Source organism: Hyaena hyaena, unplaced genomic scaffold (assembly GCF_003009895.1).
Source record: "Hyaena hyaena isolate Hyena2069 unplaced genomic scaffold, ASM300989v1 scaffold_29, whole genome shotgun sequence".
NCBI lineage: Eukaryota > Metazoa > Chordata > Mammalia > Carnivora > Hyaenidae > Hyaena > Hyaena hyaena.
Window position 1 is genome coordinate 4,366,878 of NW_024080661.1, and position 18,719 is coordinate 4,385,596.

The 18,719-nt window shown below is 49.3% G+C and overlaps 1 protein-coding gene across 1 annotated transcript in view; it reads left to right on the forward strand.

Moving 5' to 3' along the window:
- The window catches only part of ACSF2 (acyl-CoA synthetase family member 2), a 35,081-nt gene that overhangs the window by 5,772 nt on the left and 10,590 nt on the right, over positions 1-18,719 (forward strand). Inside the window, exons 2-8 of the mRNA XM_039227955.1 lie at positions 15,869-16,064; positions 16,429-16,557; positions 16,818-16,871; positions 17,268-17,386; positions 17,530-17,695; positions 18,257-18,352; positions 18,485-18,642. Coding sequence (XP_039083886.1) covers positions 15,869-16,064; positions 16,429-16,557; positions 16,818-16,871; positions 17,268-17,386; positions 17,530-17,695; positions 18,257-18,352; positions 18,485-18,642 — 918 coding nt within the window. The remainder of the gene's footprint in view (positions 1-15,868; positions 16,065-16,428; positions 16,558-16,817; positions 16,872-17,267; positions 17,387-17,529; positions 17,696-18,256; positions 18,353-18,484; positions 18,643-18,719) is intronic.

Below are 18,719 nucleotides of genomic sequence, written 5' to 3' on the forward strand. Positions count from 1 at the left end.
AGGGGTGCTTTGGGGAGGAGAGACCTGTTAACCTTGACAAAAAATCATGAAAATGTGTGTATTATGCATTAAACAGTTTAGCTTTCCTTGATAACGGGAGAGGACATGATCTCATCTGCCCTATATTTTACCTTGTGGGTGTGACAACAGAAAGGGAAACCACTGTGTCAAGGGGCCATCCCAGCAGAGAGTGGTGGGGACAGTGTGGCTTCTGGGACCACTGAACTGGGTAGCCTGGTTATACCTTGTGGTCCCCAATATTATATAATCTAAGTTAACCTTTTTGTTGAGATAATTATACATTCACATGCAGTTGTAAGAAATAGTGCAAACGCACCCCATACACCCTTTATCCAGTTTCCCCCAATGGTAACCTTTTGCAAAACTTAGTACAGTATCACAACCAGGATACTGACATCGATATAGTCAAGATACAGAACATTTTCATCCCTACAAGGATTTTTCATAGCTGCCCCCAGTTCTCTCCCACTTCCAGCTGCTGCTTACCCTCTGGCAATTTGGTATTGGTTCTCCATTACATGATTGTGTAATTTCAAGGTATTATGTAGATAGAGTCCACACAGTGTGCTACCTTTTGGGATTGATTTTTTTTCACTCTACCTAATTCTCCGGAGATTCACCCAGGTTTCTTTGTGTATCAATAGTTCCTTTCTTTTTATTGCTAAAGAATTGTCCGTAAGGGGCACCCGGGTGGCTCAGTCAGTTGAGCATCTGACTTTGGCTCAGGTCATGATCCCACAGATTCGTGAGTTTGAGTCCCACATCGGGCTCTCTGCTGTCAGCACAGAGCCTGCTTCAGGTCCTCTGTCTCCCTCTCTCTTTGCACCTTCCCCACTTGCACGCATGCATGGTCTCTCTCTCTCTTCAAATAAAATAAAACATTAAAAAAGAAGAGGATTCCTTGACATGGATGTTAGAGTTGGCTTACCCATTCATCCTCGGAAGACATTTGGGTTGTTTCCAGTTTTTTTCAAATAAGGCCACTACAAGCATTTGTGTACAGATTTTTGTGTGAATGTAAACCTTCGTTTCTCTGGGAGTAGAATTCTTTATCTGGGATAATCGCCTCTAATGTGTAATTGCTGGCTCAGGTGGTAGTTGCATATTTAGTTTTAAGGAAACTGCCTGTTTTCCAGCATGACCATACCATGTCATGATGCCACCAACCATGTGTGAGTCATCGGCATCCTCGCCAGCGTTTGCTGTCGTCACTATTTTTTTAGTTTTGCCATTCTGATACGTATGTCACGATATTACAGTTGTAGTAGGAATTTCTCTAATGGCCAGTGATGTTGAATGTCTTTCAAGGTGCTTTATTTGCCATCTGTATGTCCTCTTCGGTGAAATGTCTCTTTATGTCTCTTGCCATTTTGTAGCTGGAAATTATTTTTTCAACTGTTGAGCTTTTGGTGTTCTTTATGTATTCTAGATACTTGTTCTTTGTCAGATATGTGGTTTGCAAATATTTTCTCCCACTCTGTAGCTCATCTTGTTAATCTTTTTTGTTGTTGTTGTTGTTTATTTATTTTGAGAGAGAGAGAGATTGAGAGAGTGCATGAGAGGGCCAGAGAGAGAGAGAGAGAGAGAGAGAGAGAGAATCCCTAGCAGGCTTGCACTGACAGTGGAGAGCCTAATGTGGAGCTCACTCACGAACCATGAGATCATGACCTGTACCAAAATCAAGAGTCAGATGCTGACTGAGCTACCCAGGTGCTGCTCATCTTTTCATCTTCTTAACCAGGTTTTATGCAGAGCACAAACATTTAATTTTGATGGGGCCCGTTATCAATTTTATGGATTATGCTTGTGATGCCAAGTTTATGAACTTTTTGCCTAATCCTAGATCCTGAAGACTTCTTCCCATGTTTTTTTAGTTTTATATTTTACAGGGAACACTGATCTATTTCAAGGTTTGTGTTTTTTTCTAGGAGACTTGAATAAAAATCCCTTTATTTATTTTATTTATTTTTGCTGAGAATTTTTTTTTTAATATCAGTCATTCTGTGCCATCAATTAAGAAAATGACCATTCAGGGGCGCCTGGGTGGCTCAGTCGGTTAGGCGTCCAACTTCAGCTCAGGTCATGATCTCACTGTGTGGGTTGGAGCCCCGCGTTGCACTCTGTGCTGACAGCTTGGAGCCTGGAGCCTGCTTTGGATAGGCTTTGTCTCTCTCTCTCTCTATTTGCCCCTCCCCTATTATGCTCTGTCTCTCTCTCTCTCAAAAATAAGTGAACATTACCGAAATTTTTTTTAAAAAAAGAAAATGACCATTCAGTAGTGCTCTTGTTTGGAATTATTTGTCACAACAGCACTGTTTTTTTTTCTTTCTCTCTTTAAAAAAATTTTTTTTTACATTTATTTATTTATTTTTGAGAGATAGAGTGAGACAGTGTGATTGGGAAGGGGCAGAGAAAGAAGAAGACACAGAATCTGAAGCAGGCTTCAGGCTCTGAACAGGCATCCAGCACAGAGCCTGACACGGGGCTCGAACCCACAAACCGTGAGAGCATAACCTAAGCCGAAGTCAGACACTTAACAGACTGAGCCACCCAGGCACCCCTTTTCTTTCCTTTTTAAAATACAATTTTTTTAACGTTTATTTATTTTTGAAGGAGAGAGAAACAGAGTATGAGCTCGTAAGGGGCTAAGAGAGAGTGAGACACAGAATCCAAAGCAGGCTCCAGGCTCTGAGCTGTCAGCACATTGCCCGACATGGGGCTCGAACTCACCAACTGTGAGATCATGACCCGAGCTGAAAGTCGGACACTTAACCGAATGCCCCAGCACTGTCCTTTTCTTAAACAAAGCTGTATGTTGTCACTGGTATAAATGTGTCACCCATCTATGCAGATACATAGAAATTAGAACTTTATTTCAGGATAAAATAGCTATTACAAGTTCAAGGGTGTCCCCTCCTGCCCAGGCATCTGCCATTTCTACTCCCATATCAAGTGCCACTCCCAGGTCAGCTGGCAGCCTGGTGTCTTTGTACAACTTAGGGAGAGGAGAGAACATGGCCCCATGGTGTGGGGTCAGTGTGTTGTCCAGGGGCATGATGGTCTTGGGGTGATGTGCAAGGGGGACGGAAGAGGAGAATCTGCCTCCTCTCTGCCACGAGCTAGGAGGCACTGCACTTTTAGCTACAACCATGTCTCATACGAGGGTGAGTGTGTTGCCTGAGGTCTGAGGCTTGCCCTTGAGTACAGTGCGTGAACTTCATGGACAGACTGGGGCTCTTTCTCATCGCATAAATGTTGGTCTTGTCCTGGCCCTTCACATGACAGGCCACTCTGTCCATGGTCTCACTCCGTCCATTTCGGCAAGTTGCTTCATCTTTCGAATGTTTTGGGTGCTCCTCCTTGGGAGTTTATCCACCTCTTGTGTTCTTCTTCTTAAGTAGTTCATAGAGAAAACAAATTGACCACGATCACATGCTAAAATAACAAACACCTGGGGCGCCTGGGTGGCTTAGTCGGTTAAGCGTCCGACTTTCACTTAGGTCATGATCTCGCGGTTCGTGGGTTCGGGCCCCGCGTCGGGCTCTGTGCTGACTGCCAGCTCAGAGCCTGGAGCCTGTTTCGGTCTGTGACTCNGCGTCGGGCTCTGTGCTGACTGCCAGCTCAGAGCCTGGAGCCTGTTTCGGTCTGTGACTCCCTCTCTCTCTGACCCTCCCCTGCTCACGCTGTCTCTCTCTCTCCTAGAAATAAATAAAAAAAAAAAAATTAAAATAACAAACACCTATGTACCTACCACTCCAAATGAACATATCACATATCACCACACTTGGTATGGAAATTTATAAATAAAAAGAAGTCAAACATTATGGATCAAGTTCAAGTCCATTTTATAGCCGTCCTCCAACCCATCCGTCACTGAGAGCCACAAATTTAATGCATGTCATGTCAGAATGTGTTTTTTGCTTTTAATATGTCTCTGAATCCATAGACAGTATATCGTATCCCTTGGAAAGCACTTCGAATCGTGTCAAGCAAGCAATCAGTGCTTCCAGTTCTCCTATTTTTTGGTTTCATAAACAGTACTTAGGCTTTTATAATTTCAGCATGAGCTGTACCAGAGTGCCATTCCTTTATTCTCTCAACAGTAGGTTTCTAAGGTGTATTTACACAGACACTATAGATCTCGATTATTCTTTTTCCACTTTCTAACTGTGTCTCTAACAGTGCATATTGCTATATTAAAGGGTGAACACTTCCAGCTTTTCTGGAAATTGCCCTGGCGAGGCTTTGCCGCCGCGACCGCCAGAAGAAACCCCGAGTCCCATGTGCACACCCCCTTGCAAACGCTTAGCGTCGCCTAACAGACATTGAAATGTTTGCCCCTCCGGAAAGGACCCAAGCCTATCTCGCTGTGGTCCGAATGGCCATTTCCTTGATTAGCAGAGAGATTGGGCTCTTTTGAAATGTCTTCTGTGAATCTCTATTCATAATCTTTGCCCATTTATTACGTTGGATTACTTGTCCTTATTGATGCACGAGTTTTAAATACAAGCTAAATACGAATCCTTGGTCTCTTACGTATCAGATGAAATTTGTAAACCCAGGCAGTTTCCTGGCTTTTAGCTTTGTTGATGATTTATGTTTTTCTTAGGGCCCAGGGACCAGCCGGCCTGGCATCAAATGCCTGTGGCGGGGGAAGGGCAGAGGCCAGTCCATGACTTGGAACCAAAACAGGCCATTGCTTTCAATTTCGTTTCTAAAGCCTTCTGGCTGGTGGCTGGCGTGGCGCCTTGCCCAGGAGGCAGTGGCCTGCGTCAGCATAGGGTGTATTCCTGCAGTTCCTTCGAGCCCTCACATCTAACCACCCTCCCTGCCTGGTGGCTTCTGAAAGGATTAAGAGCTTTGTCCTGTGTCATTCAGCCCCCAGCAAGGGCAGGATCCACCTGCAAGTCCCTGGCTCCCTTCCCAAGCACCTCTTCCCAGCAGATAACATGCAGCAAGAGGCAAAAGAGTTTTGAATCCAAGCAGACACTACAGACCTGTTTTCCCAGGTGTCGTGATGGTCCCCACCTCCCTGGACACCCCCGGGCCCTGGTCTGCCCCTGTCAGGACTGTGTGATGCTTCGCGCCCATTGTGGCCTCTAGCTCAGACTTTAGTTGCTAGCCTTGTAATGTCCAGAATGCCACGGGAAACCCCCCGCCCCCCCCCCCCCCCCCCCCCCCCCCCCCCCCCCCTGTCTGAGTTGTGCTGGAAGGCCAGGTTGGACTGGACAGGGCCACCCCTGGAGCATGAGGCTTTCCATCTTGGGGTAATCGGGGAACTGGCNCGGGAAACCCCCCCCCCCCCCCCCCCAACCAGCCAGCCTCTGTTTTCTGTCTGAGTTGTGCTGGAAGGCCAGGTTGGACTGGACAGGGCCACCCCTGGAGCATGAGGCTTTCCATCTTGGGGTAATCGGGGAACTGGCTAGGCAGTTATGGGGCAAAGCCACTGTGGTTGGGGCCAGGAGAGGTGAGTTGAAACGCGAGAATGGGAGTGTGAGATCAGAGGCAGTGAAGGTAAATCAGTTTCCGCAAGTAAATCACGGAAAAGGACCAGTGTGTGCTGAAGGCCTGGGAGGTAGGGGGCCGAGTGGAGATAATTCTCAATGAGTCAGTGGCACTCACAGGGCCCCATCAGCCTCAGGTTTGCTGCTCCCTGAGGAGGCTGTGGATGGGCTGCAGTTTAGAGAGCAATACACGCAGGTAGGGGCCATAGTTGCCCCTCTGCAGATTTGGAGCCATAAGAAAATCAACCTCTTTCTTGTTCATTAATAAAAAAGAATAATCCTTGTTATTGATGGTCCAAGACTTATGTTCATCTAACACATATGTGGAAGCCCACTTTTAGCCATAAGGTTCTACAGAGATTCACTTTGTATTATATGGAGGACTTGGAAGTCCTGGGTTTGAATCCCAGCTTGGCTACTCATTGCGTTTCTTTGGGCTTCATTCTCATGTGAAAGTGGGGATGTATCTTGGTCAGGGAGTGGCTAAGAAGATCACAAAGGATCAGGGGCACCTGGGTGGCTCAGTTGGTTGAGCATCCATCCGACTTCGGCTCAGGTCATGATCTCACTGTTTCCGAGTTCGAGCCCCGCGTCGGGCTCTGTGCTGACAGCTTGGGGCCTGGAGCCTGCTTCAGATTCTGTGTCTCCCTCTCTGTCTCTGCCCCTCCCCCATTCATGCTCTGTCTCTCTTTCTCAAAAATAAATAAACATTAAAAAATTTTTTAAAAAGATCATAGGAGAGCAAGCATATGGAGTATTTAGGAGAGAATCGGCATGAGGGCACATCAGTAAACGTCAGTTCTCATTATTCTGAAATGTGCTTTTTCACCTAAAATGTATTAGACATTTTCCATATCATTCAATATAGAGGGTCTTTATTTTTTTTTAATGGCATAGGTTTCCATTATACAGGTGCCCTATAATATACTGATCTAACCCCTTACTTACAGAAATAAAGTGTTTTTCTCAATTCTTTGCTAAGCAGCAATTAATCATACCTTTAGGTATTTGCTAGGTTTTTTGTTGTTGTTGTTGCTTGTTTTTTAGGATAGATTTCTAAAAGTAGAATGGCTGGCCAGAGGGTATGCATATTCAGATGTTAACAGATATTATGAAATCAGAAGGGATACAGATTTTGGGGGTTCTGAAGTTGATACAACCTTGGGCGCCGTCTTTATAAAAACATGCAAAATTATAAAAACCAAATGTAATACAAATTGAATATTAATGTAAGAAAGGAATTTGCTACATGGGAATTGCTGGATGTATGAAGATTCAGGTCCTTTTCTTATGAGATTTCTTACGCTGTTTGCCAGAGATGCTGATATATAAATGCTTCTTTTTTTTTTTTTTTTTAGTTTATTTATTTATTGGGGGGGAGCGGGGGAGGGGCAGAGAGAGAGAGAGACAGAATCCTAAGCAGGCTCCACCCTGTCAGCACAAAACCCATCATGGGACTCGATCTCACCAACCATGAGATCATGACCTGAACCAAAATCAAAAGTCAGACACTTAACCAGCGGAGCCACCCAAGCACGCCAACATATAAATATCTTAATTTGCAATCAGCCTCCCTCTTTAATTTCCAGGAAGTTCTGGCTCTAGGGGGCTGGGGGGCAGGGGTCCTGGGGCATAAGCCACATTATTGCTGCTGTCCTTACTTCTCTGTCAAAGTCTTGTACCAATCTACACGTTGGTCCATTTCTTCACATCCTTGCCAACAATCTGTACTATCAGTCGTTCTTGTTTTTATGCTGAGATTAAGAGTCATGTTACTAATCTTCTCTAATTGGGGAGCTTTATTTAGGCAATATTGAGGGCGTGCTATAATCCACGGGCTCTCTGTCGAGTTCTCCTCCTCCTTATCCTGGGATAAGCTCACATACTGACCGCATGAAGCCGAGATACCGCAAACTGGGTATCCAGGGATACCCTGAGCTCCCATTTAGCTGCAGGGAGCTCTCCTTTAGCTGGGAATGCTTTCCAGCATTGCCTATGGGCACTCTTTGACAAGAATACCTTGCGTGGAATTTTGAAATCAGACTTCAATGCCTCTAGAAAGACCACAATCATTGGTTTGGGCAGCGGATTGTTGATTTGTTATATTTCCCCCTGTAATGGCTTTTCATGTATCACAGAATCAGACAGATTGAATTACTTTCAGTGTATATATATATAATTTTTGGAATAACAGCTTTTTGGGCCCGGTGGTATAATAATCTAGATGGATGACCGAAAGGACTGAATTTGAAATACCAGATGCTAAAGTGTCAGAGAGTATGTCTCTTCGTCCACACCTGTCATTGCAAATACACGCACGTGGTGTACCACACCACGCCACACAGCACACACACACACCACCTCACAATTTTTGCCACTGCTTGAAAATAAGTTGCAGACGCTGTAATATCAGTATGTTCCGCCTTTGCTGATCTCCTGGGAAACAAATGCCTCCCGGTTGTTTTGCCCAGACTTGTGAGGTGGACAGCTTTCCTTACGCGTACCCGCCATTTGTCATCCTTCTTGCTGGAGTCTGTGGCCCGTTGTGTTTCGTGTGTCAACACCACTTGGTCTGTTTTTTGTGGAAAGCTCTTTGCGAGCGAATGATGAGGCCATTTTCATCCACTTTTCCTGCAGCATCTGGACCAGGTGCTTAAGCTCTCCCTTGGAGTTTCTCCATTTGTACGACAAGGACCCAAGCACTTGGGATGATTTCCCCGGGAACCACCCCCCCCCCGCCCGGTTCCCCGCATGACAGCCTTGCACGGGGGGATGCTCAACATTCTCTTCCTGCCTTCGGGTCGCCCCCCCTGCGGGAGATTTACCCACCTCTGCCCTTCCCCATGGACAGCACCCACCTCTTCCGTGAATCAGAACCCTCACACTCCCACCTTGTCATTAAAGTCTTCTCCATAAGTTCCTGGAACTGACATTATAAAAGCAGATGGTGATCCCGTGGTTCTGACTTCCGGCTGGAGCACAATTCCCGTTGGGGGCTGCCTCTCGGACCACAGCTTCGCATGCAGTGAGCCACGTTCTGAGCCACGAGCAGTGTGTCCCGAGCTGCTCTGTGCGTCCATGCATGACACGGGGCGGTTGGCGCAGTAGCCCCCAGGTTACCAAGAATTGCCCAGGGGACACAGCTTTACCATCTCCTGAGGCTCCCGGGAAGGAAGATCCTGCCACATTCAAAATGGAGATTCTTTATTTGCTTGAGTAGCTTCTAGAACAGAGATCACAAACAAATGTGTCCCCCTGGCTGGCCCAGCACTATCTATTAATGCATGGATGGATTTTGCATGTGCTGCCTTTATTTTTAGGACAAAATGGTAAATAGATGCCACAGTCTGTCACTAGATGTAGTTCATGAATCACGAGTATAGCAACACTAGCTTGAGCCCTAGGAGAGCTTTCCTTTAAACTTTGTATTGAAGTATACGGCAGATTCAGAAAAGTACACGTATTTGAAGCACTCCCTTTAGCTAATTTTCAATGAACTGTACACACCCATATAACCAGCACCCATGTGGCCACTTTCTTGTTTCCCAGCAGCTTAGATTAGCTTTGCCTGTTTTGTGCACATACATGGAACCCGGGGCCCCTGGGTGGTTCAGTCGGTTAAGCATCCAACTCTTGATTTCAGCTCAGGTTGTGATTTCACAGTTCTTGAGTTCAAGTCCCTACTCGGGCACTGTGCTGACAGTGTAGAGCCTGCGTGGGATTCTTTCTCTCCCTCTCTCTCCCAAAATAAGTAAATAAACTTTAAAAAAAACAAAACATGGAATCAGACAGTATACACCTTTTTCTATCCAGCTTCGTTAAGTTTTTTATATGAATTTCATTCATCTTATTGGGTACACTCCCAACTCATTTGCTATCATAACTATATAACGTTGCAAATAATATATCACTATTTATTTATCTGTTCTACTGTCAGTGGGTATTTTGGTAGGTTGCATATTGGGGGTAATGCAAACATCCTCGTACATGTCGTTTGGTGAGCACACGCATGAATTCTGTTGAACATGTACTTAGGAATGGGATTATCTACGTTGCTTTTTAAAGTGTACAATTCCATAGTTTTTAGTGTAGTCATGAATATGTGCAACCAAACCACAATCAATTCTAGAACATTTCCCTCTCCTCAAAGAGAAACCCCATGCCCTTTGCTATCACCTTCGTACCCTTCCATCCCCTCAGCCCTAAGCAGCCACTGAATCTACTCTCTGTCTCTCTAGATTTGCCTCTCCTCAACATCTCATAGGTGCAGACTTGTACGATATGTGGCTTTCTGTTTCCTGCCTTTTTTGCTTACTATAATATTTTCAATGTTCATCCATGTTGTAGTGGCTACAATACGTTCCCTTTTCATGGCCAAATAACATTTCATTGTACGGAGAGTTCACATTCCGTTTACCCATTCTTCCCATTGCTGGAGCCAATGGGTTGTTTTATCCTTGACTGTTGTGACTAGTGCTGCTATGAACATTTACGTACAAGTATTTGTTTGAGTTGCTGTTTTTAATTCTTCTGGGTAGATACCTAGGAGTGGAATTGCTGGGTCATATGCTAACGCTGCGTTTAACTTTTGGGGGAAGCACCAAACTGGTTTGCAGCTTGGCTGCACCATTTTACATTCCCACCAGCCGTGCACAAGGCTTCTAGTGTCTCCACATGCTTGCCGACACTTGTTATTTTTTTGTTGTTGTTTGATTCTCGCCTTCCTAGTGTGTGTAACGTGGTAGCTCACCACGGCTTTTGTTCACATTTCATGTGCTTGTTGACCGAGTATCTTCTTTGGTAAAACGTCCATGCAAATCCTTCACTCATTTTGTTCATTGGGTTGTTATGAGCATGATTTATAATTCACTCATTCGGTCATTCCGTTGAACACCTCTTATGTTCCAGGCACCAGGAGGCACTTGGGGATAAAACAGTGAACACATTAGTTGCCAGCAATAAAAGGTCAAGAGAATTCTTTAAAAGAAAAATCCTCAGGGTGCCTGGGTGGTTCAGTCAGTTAAGCATCTGACTTTGGCTCAGGTCATGATCTCGTGGTCCGTGAGTTCGAGCCCCATGTCGGTCTCTGTGCTGACAGCTCAGAACCTGGAGCCTGCTTGGAATCTGTGTCTTCCTTTCTCTTTACCCCTCCCCTGATCACACTCTGTCTCTCCAAAAAATAAGCATTAAAAAAAAATTAAAAGAAAAATCCTTGTTTCCTGACTTCTCACCTGAATTTTCAAGTGCCAACTCTCCAGGGGCACCTTTAGGTGGGGTTTTGTCTCCGGTTCTTCACAGCTCCTACCTGGCTAATGTATGTGCTTTATGACGCCCAATCCAAGGAGCTGAAGGCCTCACTAAATATTTACAGTAGTCTCTCCTTATCTACGTGGAAATATGTTCCAAGTCCCTCAGTGGATACCTAAAACCACAGCTAGCACCAAAACCTATATATACAAAGTTTTTTTCCTATGCAGATATACCTATGGAAAGGTTTAATTTACAAGTTAGGCACGTAACAGATCAACAACAATAATAAAAGAACAATTATAATATATACTGTAATAAAAATTATGTGGATGGTCTCTCTCTGTTCCCACCATTCTTGTGATGATGAGAGATGATAACATGCCTACATGATGGGATGAAGCATGAGACACTACTACTGACCTTCTGAAAATATGTCAGGAGGAGGATCCTCTGCTTAGCCATGGGTCACTGCAGATGGGGGGCGGGGGGTAGACTACTGGACTTTAGTTCTTTGAATTGGGAGCCACAGGAACTGCTGGCTTATTAAGCTTTAAGCTTCCCACCCAATGTTAAAAATAGTAATAGCAGAGGTGCCTGGGTGGCTCAGTCTGTTAAGCATCTGGTGGCTCAGGTCATAATTTCATGGTTCGTGGGTTCGAGCCCCGCATCTGGCTCTGCACTGGTAGCTTGAGTTAGGAGCCTGCTTCAGATTCTGTGTCTCCCTCTGTCTCTACCCCTCCCTCGCTCACACTCTCTCTGTCTCTTAAAAATAAATTAAAATGTTAAAAAGGTAATATAAATAACAAACAAAACCCACAACTTTTCCTCAAACCAAATCTCTATTGTCTTTTTCAGATGTAGATGGAATGTCTGCCACTGTGTTTAAGAACTGCAAAAGGGGGGCACCTGGGTGGCTCAGTCGGTTGAGTGTCCAACATCGGCTGAGGTCATGATCACACAGTTTGTGCCTTTGAGCCCCACGTCGTGCTCTCTGCTTACAGCTTGGAGCCTAGAGCCTGCCTCGGATTCTGTGTCTCCCTCTCTCTCTGCCCCTCCCTTGCTCATGCTCTGTCTCTCTCTCAAGAATAAATAAACATTAAAAAAAAAAAAAAAAAAAGAACAGAAAAAGGAGTGCCTAGGGGGCTCAGTTGGTTTTGTGTCCTACTCTGGATCTCAGCTCAGGTCTTGATCTCAGGATTGTGAGTTCAAGTCCTGTGTTGGGCTCCACGTTGGGTGTGGACCCTACTTAAAGAAAAAAGAGTAATAGAAAAAGAAGTGGCTGCCCCTTTCTGCCCAAGGCCTTTGGGGTGTGTTCGAGGAAGGAGGGGAGAAGAATCAATTCTGTCTGCGCTTGGAATTTCGAAATGATGGGCGGATCTTACCTTTATGAGCAAACTGCATTCACACGAGTTTCTAAAAGTCTTAAGTCCTTTGAAGGAGCCACCTGTTTCCACATCCGTTCTGCCCTGCTCCAGTCCCAGTTTCCTGAGTTCCATGAGTCAACAGTTGTGGAAAAAACAAAATGGAGATTAGACAGTCTGGAGGGGCACCTGCATACATTGCCCACCCGCTCCTTCCTCCCGGATTTGTGTACACGGAGGCGGCTTCACTGGCTTCTCTGCTGTAGATTCAGCTACTTACCAGCCGAGAGGGCCACTTGGGCTCTGTGCACTCCACTCTCTTTACCTATGGGATGGCAGTTCATGCTTCCTACCTGTACATTTTAGGATTTGTGTAGTGTATGTCAGAGACACCCACTCTCACCTTGGCTCTGAGGAGATGGGAGGTTCTTTTCCTGCGTTCTGCGTGACAGCCACCCCATGGTGGCTCGGTGGCACCGTGCACCCTGCTGTCAAGGCTCCAGCCTTGTTGGCTCTGCCAACCAAGGGGAAAGGAGAAGAGAAGATGCCCCTTTAAGGGAAGTTGTGCCCAGTACCTCTCTTTAAATCGCACTGACCACACCTTCACCTTTGGGCCAGACCACCTGCAAGGGAAACTTGGGAATGTGGTCTCTACTCCACATGGCCATGGCCAACTAAACACCCCGAGGGTGGTTTCTTGAGGACAAGGACCTACTGGGGGCCTTGTCACAGCATCTATCAGTGCTGCTGTGAAGATAAGGGATATAACCTGTGGCAAGTGAAATTGATTTTTCTCATTTTTCCCCCATTTTTAAAATGTTTATTTATTTTTGAGAGACAGAGGCAGAGTGTGAGCGAGGGAGGAATGGAGAGAGAGGGAGACACAGAATCCGAAGCAGGCTCTAGGTTCTGAACTGTCAGCACAGGGCCCAACCCGGGCCTGAACTCACAAATTGCAAGATCACGACCAGGCCGAAGTCAGATGCTTAACCAGTTGAGCCACCAAGGTGCCCCTGCTTTTTTTGGGGGGAGGGGTTTGCACATAAACCAACCTGTTGATTTCCCAACTAGAATTTCCAGGAGGCTACTCTCTGGTCTGAAATCCATGGTTGAATGAGTAGAAACCCAGGTTCTGAACCAAGGACAGTGGTCAACTGTGAGGAGAAGAGGAAGCCTGTTGTCATCTTTTATTGACAACAGAACCTTTAAAGTGCCTGAGAGTGTCCCCTGGCGGCCTCCTGATCCTGTAGCTGGACTGTGGGAGGCTGCCTGCCAGGCCTTCAAAGGCACTGGTTACCCACCGAACGTGAAAACCCACCGAACCGGCTTACATTTATTTTGGTTTGTTTGCTCATTTATAAGAGTCCACATACAAGTGAGATCACGCTGTATTTGTCTTCTTGCAGGTGGCTTATTTCACTTAGCATGATGTCCTCCAACTTCTTCCTTGTTTTTTTTTATAATATATATTTTTTTAATATTTTTATTTATTTCTAGGAGAGAGAGAGAGAGAGAGAGAGACAGCGTGAGCAGGGGAGGGTCAGAGAGAGAGGGAGTCACAGACTGAAACAGGTTCCAGGCTCCGAGCTGGCGGTGAGCACAGAGCCCGACGCGGGGCTCGAACCCACGAACCGCGAGATCATGACCTAAGCGAAAGTCGGACGCTTAACCGACTAAGCCACCCAGGCGCCCCCAACTTCTTCCTTGTTGCAGGTGGAATTTGGCATTCCTCCCCCCCACTGCCACCCACACACACACACACAAAACTGGCTTAAATTTAAAGAACAAATGTATTGGCTTTTGACAGTGAAAAGTCCAGAGGAAGGCAGACATCACCTGTGGCTGGACCTAGGGATTTAGAACCTCAAGATGAAGTTTGTTACCGTGTCTTCCTGTCTCTGCCTGTCTTTGTCTCCCTACTTCACCCGGTGTTTGTTTTCTTCTTTTTTTTTTTAAATTTTTATATAGTTTATTTATTTTTGAGACAGAGGGAGACAGGGCATGAGTTGAGGATGGGCAGAGAGAGAAGGAGACACAGAATCCGAAGCAGGCTCCAGGCACTGAGCTGTCAGCATAGAAGCTGATGTGGGGCTCAAACCCACGAACTGTGAGATTGTGACCTGAGCCGAAGTCGGACACTTAACCGACTGAGCCACCCAGGCTCCCCTGTTCATTTTCCTCTTAAGCAGGTTCTCCACATCTTTGGCAAACCCAAAGGAAGAAAAAAAAGCATACTTGCTTCCCAGTGGGCAAAAATCCACGCCCTCCGCTGCTTGCCTGCGGGCTAGGGGTTTGGGGTGTGTAATCCCTTTTGAGGGGTGTCACAGTGGCCACTGGGAGCCCTCTCAACAGTTTTTTAGGTTTGTCAGCCTATGGATAGTAGGGTATGGGGCCTCAAAGGACCTTACAGCCCCTGCTGTAGGGGCTGTTTTCTGCCCCCGGTGCACCTGCGGGAACCACCTGGCCGAGGTGGCTGGCCATCAACCTTTGATAAGATTGACCAGGTCGTTGAGATAATATTCCCTTTCACTTGAGAATATAGCCACCCATCCAGTCCTCAAACTCCTCCTAGGTGGGGAAACTGAGGCCCAGAGAGGAAAAATCCTGTGTCTTTACTTGATGCCCCCAAGAACAAGGCCTGCAGGTGCTTTGTAAGGCCAAGAGGCAGTAGTGAGGAGGAAGAGGCGGGAAGAGAAGCTGGCATAGAGGGTTATATTGAAGTCACAGCCAAGGCAACAAGGGCTGTACCCCCCAGGATGTCTGAGAAGGTACAGATGCCTCCCAGCTCTGTCCGGCTGCAGAACGGGAGAGGACTGAAGTCCCTGAGCGGGCAGGATCCCAGGGAACTGTCCCTGTAGCTAAAAGCAGAGATGCTCCGTGCAGGGGACGGGGGACACCACAGGTGTCTGAGGCAGCCGCCCGCCCAGCCAGCGGCATACCCGGGACGAGCCCTCGGACCGCCAATCCCAGCCTGGTGTTCACTTGCTCCCCACGGAGCTGGGTCCCCGCAGTTTCCCGGTCCGCCTGCCTCGCGACCCACCCTCCTGCGAGACGGCAGCGGCCTCCTCTCCCATTTATAGGGAAACCCAGTGCAGCTCCCCTCTGCCCTGCATACCGTGTCCTTCCCACAGACTCTCCCCTAACAAGACCCAAGCAGTCAATCAACAGAAGGGACGCATGTTCTTTTTAGCACCGAATGGTCGACGTTGGCCCTCAGGCCCCATGCCACACCCTCTCTGATGGGAACAGGGTCTGAGAACTGTTACACTCCCACCGAGGCCTTGGCTGGAGCCTGGCCTCTGTCACCCAGCAGGTGACCACGTGCTGACCTCAGCTGACTGTGTGACACTTTTAACTCTGGGAGCCCTTTTTGCTTTTGTTTTGGAAATCATTAACAGATTTTTTAAATTGTATTTATTTTGAGAGAGGGAGAGAGAGAGAGAGAGAGAGGGAACACAAGCAGTTCAAACCTACAAACCGTTGGATTGTGACCTGAGCCAAAGCCAAGACTTGGGCATTAAACCAACCACCTGGGCACCCAATAGATTTTCCTTACAGCCGTAGAGTTACAGAATAACTGAGCCTTTCTGCTGGGTCACGGTTCCTAGGGACGGGGCAAGGTCAGGCATGTGGCCATGCTGTGGGCAGCCCACCCCCCGGCCGGGTGTGCCAGCCCCCTGAGCCGGAACGGTCTGGCCTGGCACAGCGGAGCCCTCGCCTCTGTCCTCACAGCTCCGGAGACGCAGATCGCACCATCCCCCTGCCCGTCGGGGGCCTCAGCTACATCCAGGGCCTCACGAGACAGCGTCTCATCAACAAGACTGTGGGGCAGTGCCTGGAAGCCATAGCACAGAGGGTCCCTGATCGGGAGGCCTTGGTCATCCCCCAGGAGAATGTCAGGTTGACCTTTGCCCAGCTCAAGGAGGAGGTGGGTCCTGATCTTGAACCCTTGACGTCAGCGGGTGCCAGGCTGCGGGCTGCCCTGGCTGGGTGGAGCTCCGAGGGCAGGGCCCGTCTGCGGGGCAGAGTGAGGGGGGCTGCCTGAGAACCCCGAGGGATGGCAGAAGGGCACAGGGCTGCGGTGGAAGGGGCCTGATGTCTCCTGCATCACTCACTCCCGGGCTTGTTCACTAGGCATATCCCCAGGCCCCATCCAGGCCCACTGAGGCCGGGGAATCTGTCTGTCCCTTGTTTCCAGGTGCTGGTGAGAACCGCTGGGCCCGGGGCTGATTGGGAGTCAGGGCGCCTTCCTGTTCGCCTGTGTCTCACACTTTGTGTTCTGTTTCCATCAGGTGGACAAAGCCGCCTCTGGGCTCCTGAGTATCGGCCTCAACAAGGGCGACCGGCTGGGCATGTGGGGACCCAACTCCTACGCGTGGGTGCTCATGCAGCTGGCCACGGCACAGGCGGGCATCATTCTGGTGAGCAGGGGCTTGCCTGGCACAACTGGGTATGTAGGGGGGGTACACAACTCATGGGGCATCCCCCAGTTCCGTGGCCCCCAAACCAAACCGGTGCCTGACTGGTTTCAGACCGAGGAGTGCTTTCTTCCGAAGCCCGGAAGTGTGGGGCACAGCCCCTGACGACATGGTCTTTCTGTGCCTCCTGAGAGTGGAGAGGCAGTGAGAGGGACAGGGTCTGGCCCAGGTGCTCACTGACGTACCCTCGCTGTCTCCACTAGGTGTCTGTGAACCCAGCTTACCAGCCTACGGAGTTGGAGTATGCCCTCAAGAAGGTAGAGCCCGCTCCCAGGGGAGCGGGGGCCTGGCCAGCCAGCCAGGGGGAGTGATGGGGGGGCAAGGGGGACACTCACAGGTGTATGACCCCCAGAGGCTGTGGGGGCGGGGGGAGGAGAGGGTGGTTGGTCAGACACGAGGCCGGTGTGTGTGTCAAGGTGGCACGTGTGTGTGTGTGTGTGTCAGGGCCGTTCCGCACGCACCAGCTGATGGGCGTGTCCTGGCATCCGCCCACGTGTGTTGGGGGTGCTCTGCGTGTGAGCTGGCATGCGTGTGGCACCTGTGTGTGTCGGGGTGGTGGTATGTGGAGGAGAAAGTTACTGTGAGTGAGAAGGAGCCCGGAGCCCTGCCTGGAGTCCCCTGCTGACCGGGGGCGGGGGGCTCCCCCTCTGCAGGTGAGCTGCAAAGCCGTCACATTCCCCAAGCAGTTCAAGACCCAGCAGTACTACAATATCCTGAAGCAGATCTGCCCAGAGTTGGAGACAGCCCGGCCAGGGGCCCTGAAGAGTCAGAGGTGGGGGTTCCCACCCTGGGAAGGGCACATGGTGTGGCCCCCTGGCCCCCCATCCCCGATCCCCCTCCCCCCCTAGGGATGAGGCTGGGGTCCCCCTAGGCCTTCCCTCAGCCCCTGATCCTCACTGCCCTCCCTACCCACAGGCTGCCAGCCCTGACCACAGTCATCTCGGTGGATGACCCTCTCCCGGGGACCCTGCTCCTTGATGAGGTGGTGGCAGCTGGGGGCACAAAGAAGCATCTGGCCCAGCTCCGGTACAGCCAGCAGTTCCTGTCTTGCCGCGACCCCATCAACATCCAGTTCACCTCGGTAGGGCCACGGCCTCCAGGCCCCGAGCCCCGGCTGGCCTGCTAACCCCTGTCCGCCCCTGTGACCCTTCCCCAAGAGTGAGATGACAGAGGAGGTCCAGGGTACGGACACCCTTCTCCAAGGTCAGGCCCAGCTGTCCTCTCTGCCCTGGGAAACACCGCCACCTGGTGTCCTTGTCACGTGCCCCCGTCCCCTGGCCCCCTCATCCTCACACGGAGGCAGAGGCCCTGGGCCAGGCAAGAGCTGACAGATCTGCCTCCTTATTTAGTAGATGGGGAAACTGAGGCTCAGAGAGGGGATCTGCTGGTGGGCCACGGTTCTCTGGGCCACTTTGTGAGGGGCCTAAGGACAGACACCTCAGCTCCCACGTTGCTGGACCCTCACAGCTGGCACTGTGCAGGCACGCGGTAAACCTTTGTGAACACGTGTCCTGTGAATGACTGGATCAGGGGCCCTGGTCCCCGTCTCCTGACTCCCGGTCCGGTGCTCTCCCACATGGTGGCCCAGGGTGGGAAGGACATGGGGAGCAAGAGGCCAAGCGTCACCTGCTTGCTTTATCAGGGAACGACAGGCAGCCCCAAGGGGGCCACCCTCTCCCACTACAACATTGTCAACAACTCCAATATGATAGGGGATCGGCTGAGGCTGCACCTGAAGGTGAGGGGGCTAGCGCAGGCCCTGCAGGGTGGGGGGCGGGTAGGGGGGGCTTGCTGGGCTCCCCCTGCTGGCTGGGGGAGGGGAGGGGCTTCTGGCTCCAGGGTAGAACCAGCCTCCTACCTCCGGCTCCAGACGGCAGAGAACTTGCGGATCGTCCTGCCCAGCCCCCTGTACCACTGCCTGGGCTCTGTGGGTGGCACAATGGTGAGCATAATGCACGGTGCCACCCTCATCCTACCCTGTCCGGTCTTTGATGGCAAGAAGGCGCTAGAGGCCATCAGCAAAGAGAGGTGGGCATCAGTGGGCAGCCCCCCAGGGGCTGGTGAGACCCTCCCATTCCTCAGTCCTGGACCCCGATCCCTTTCTG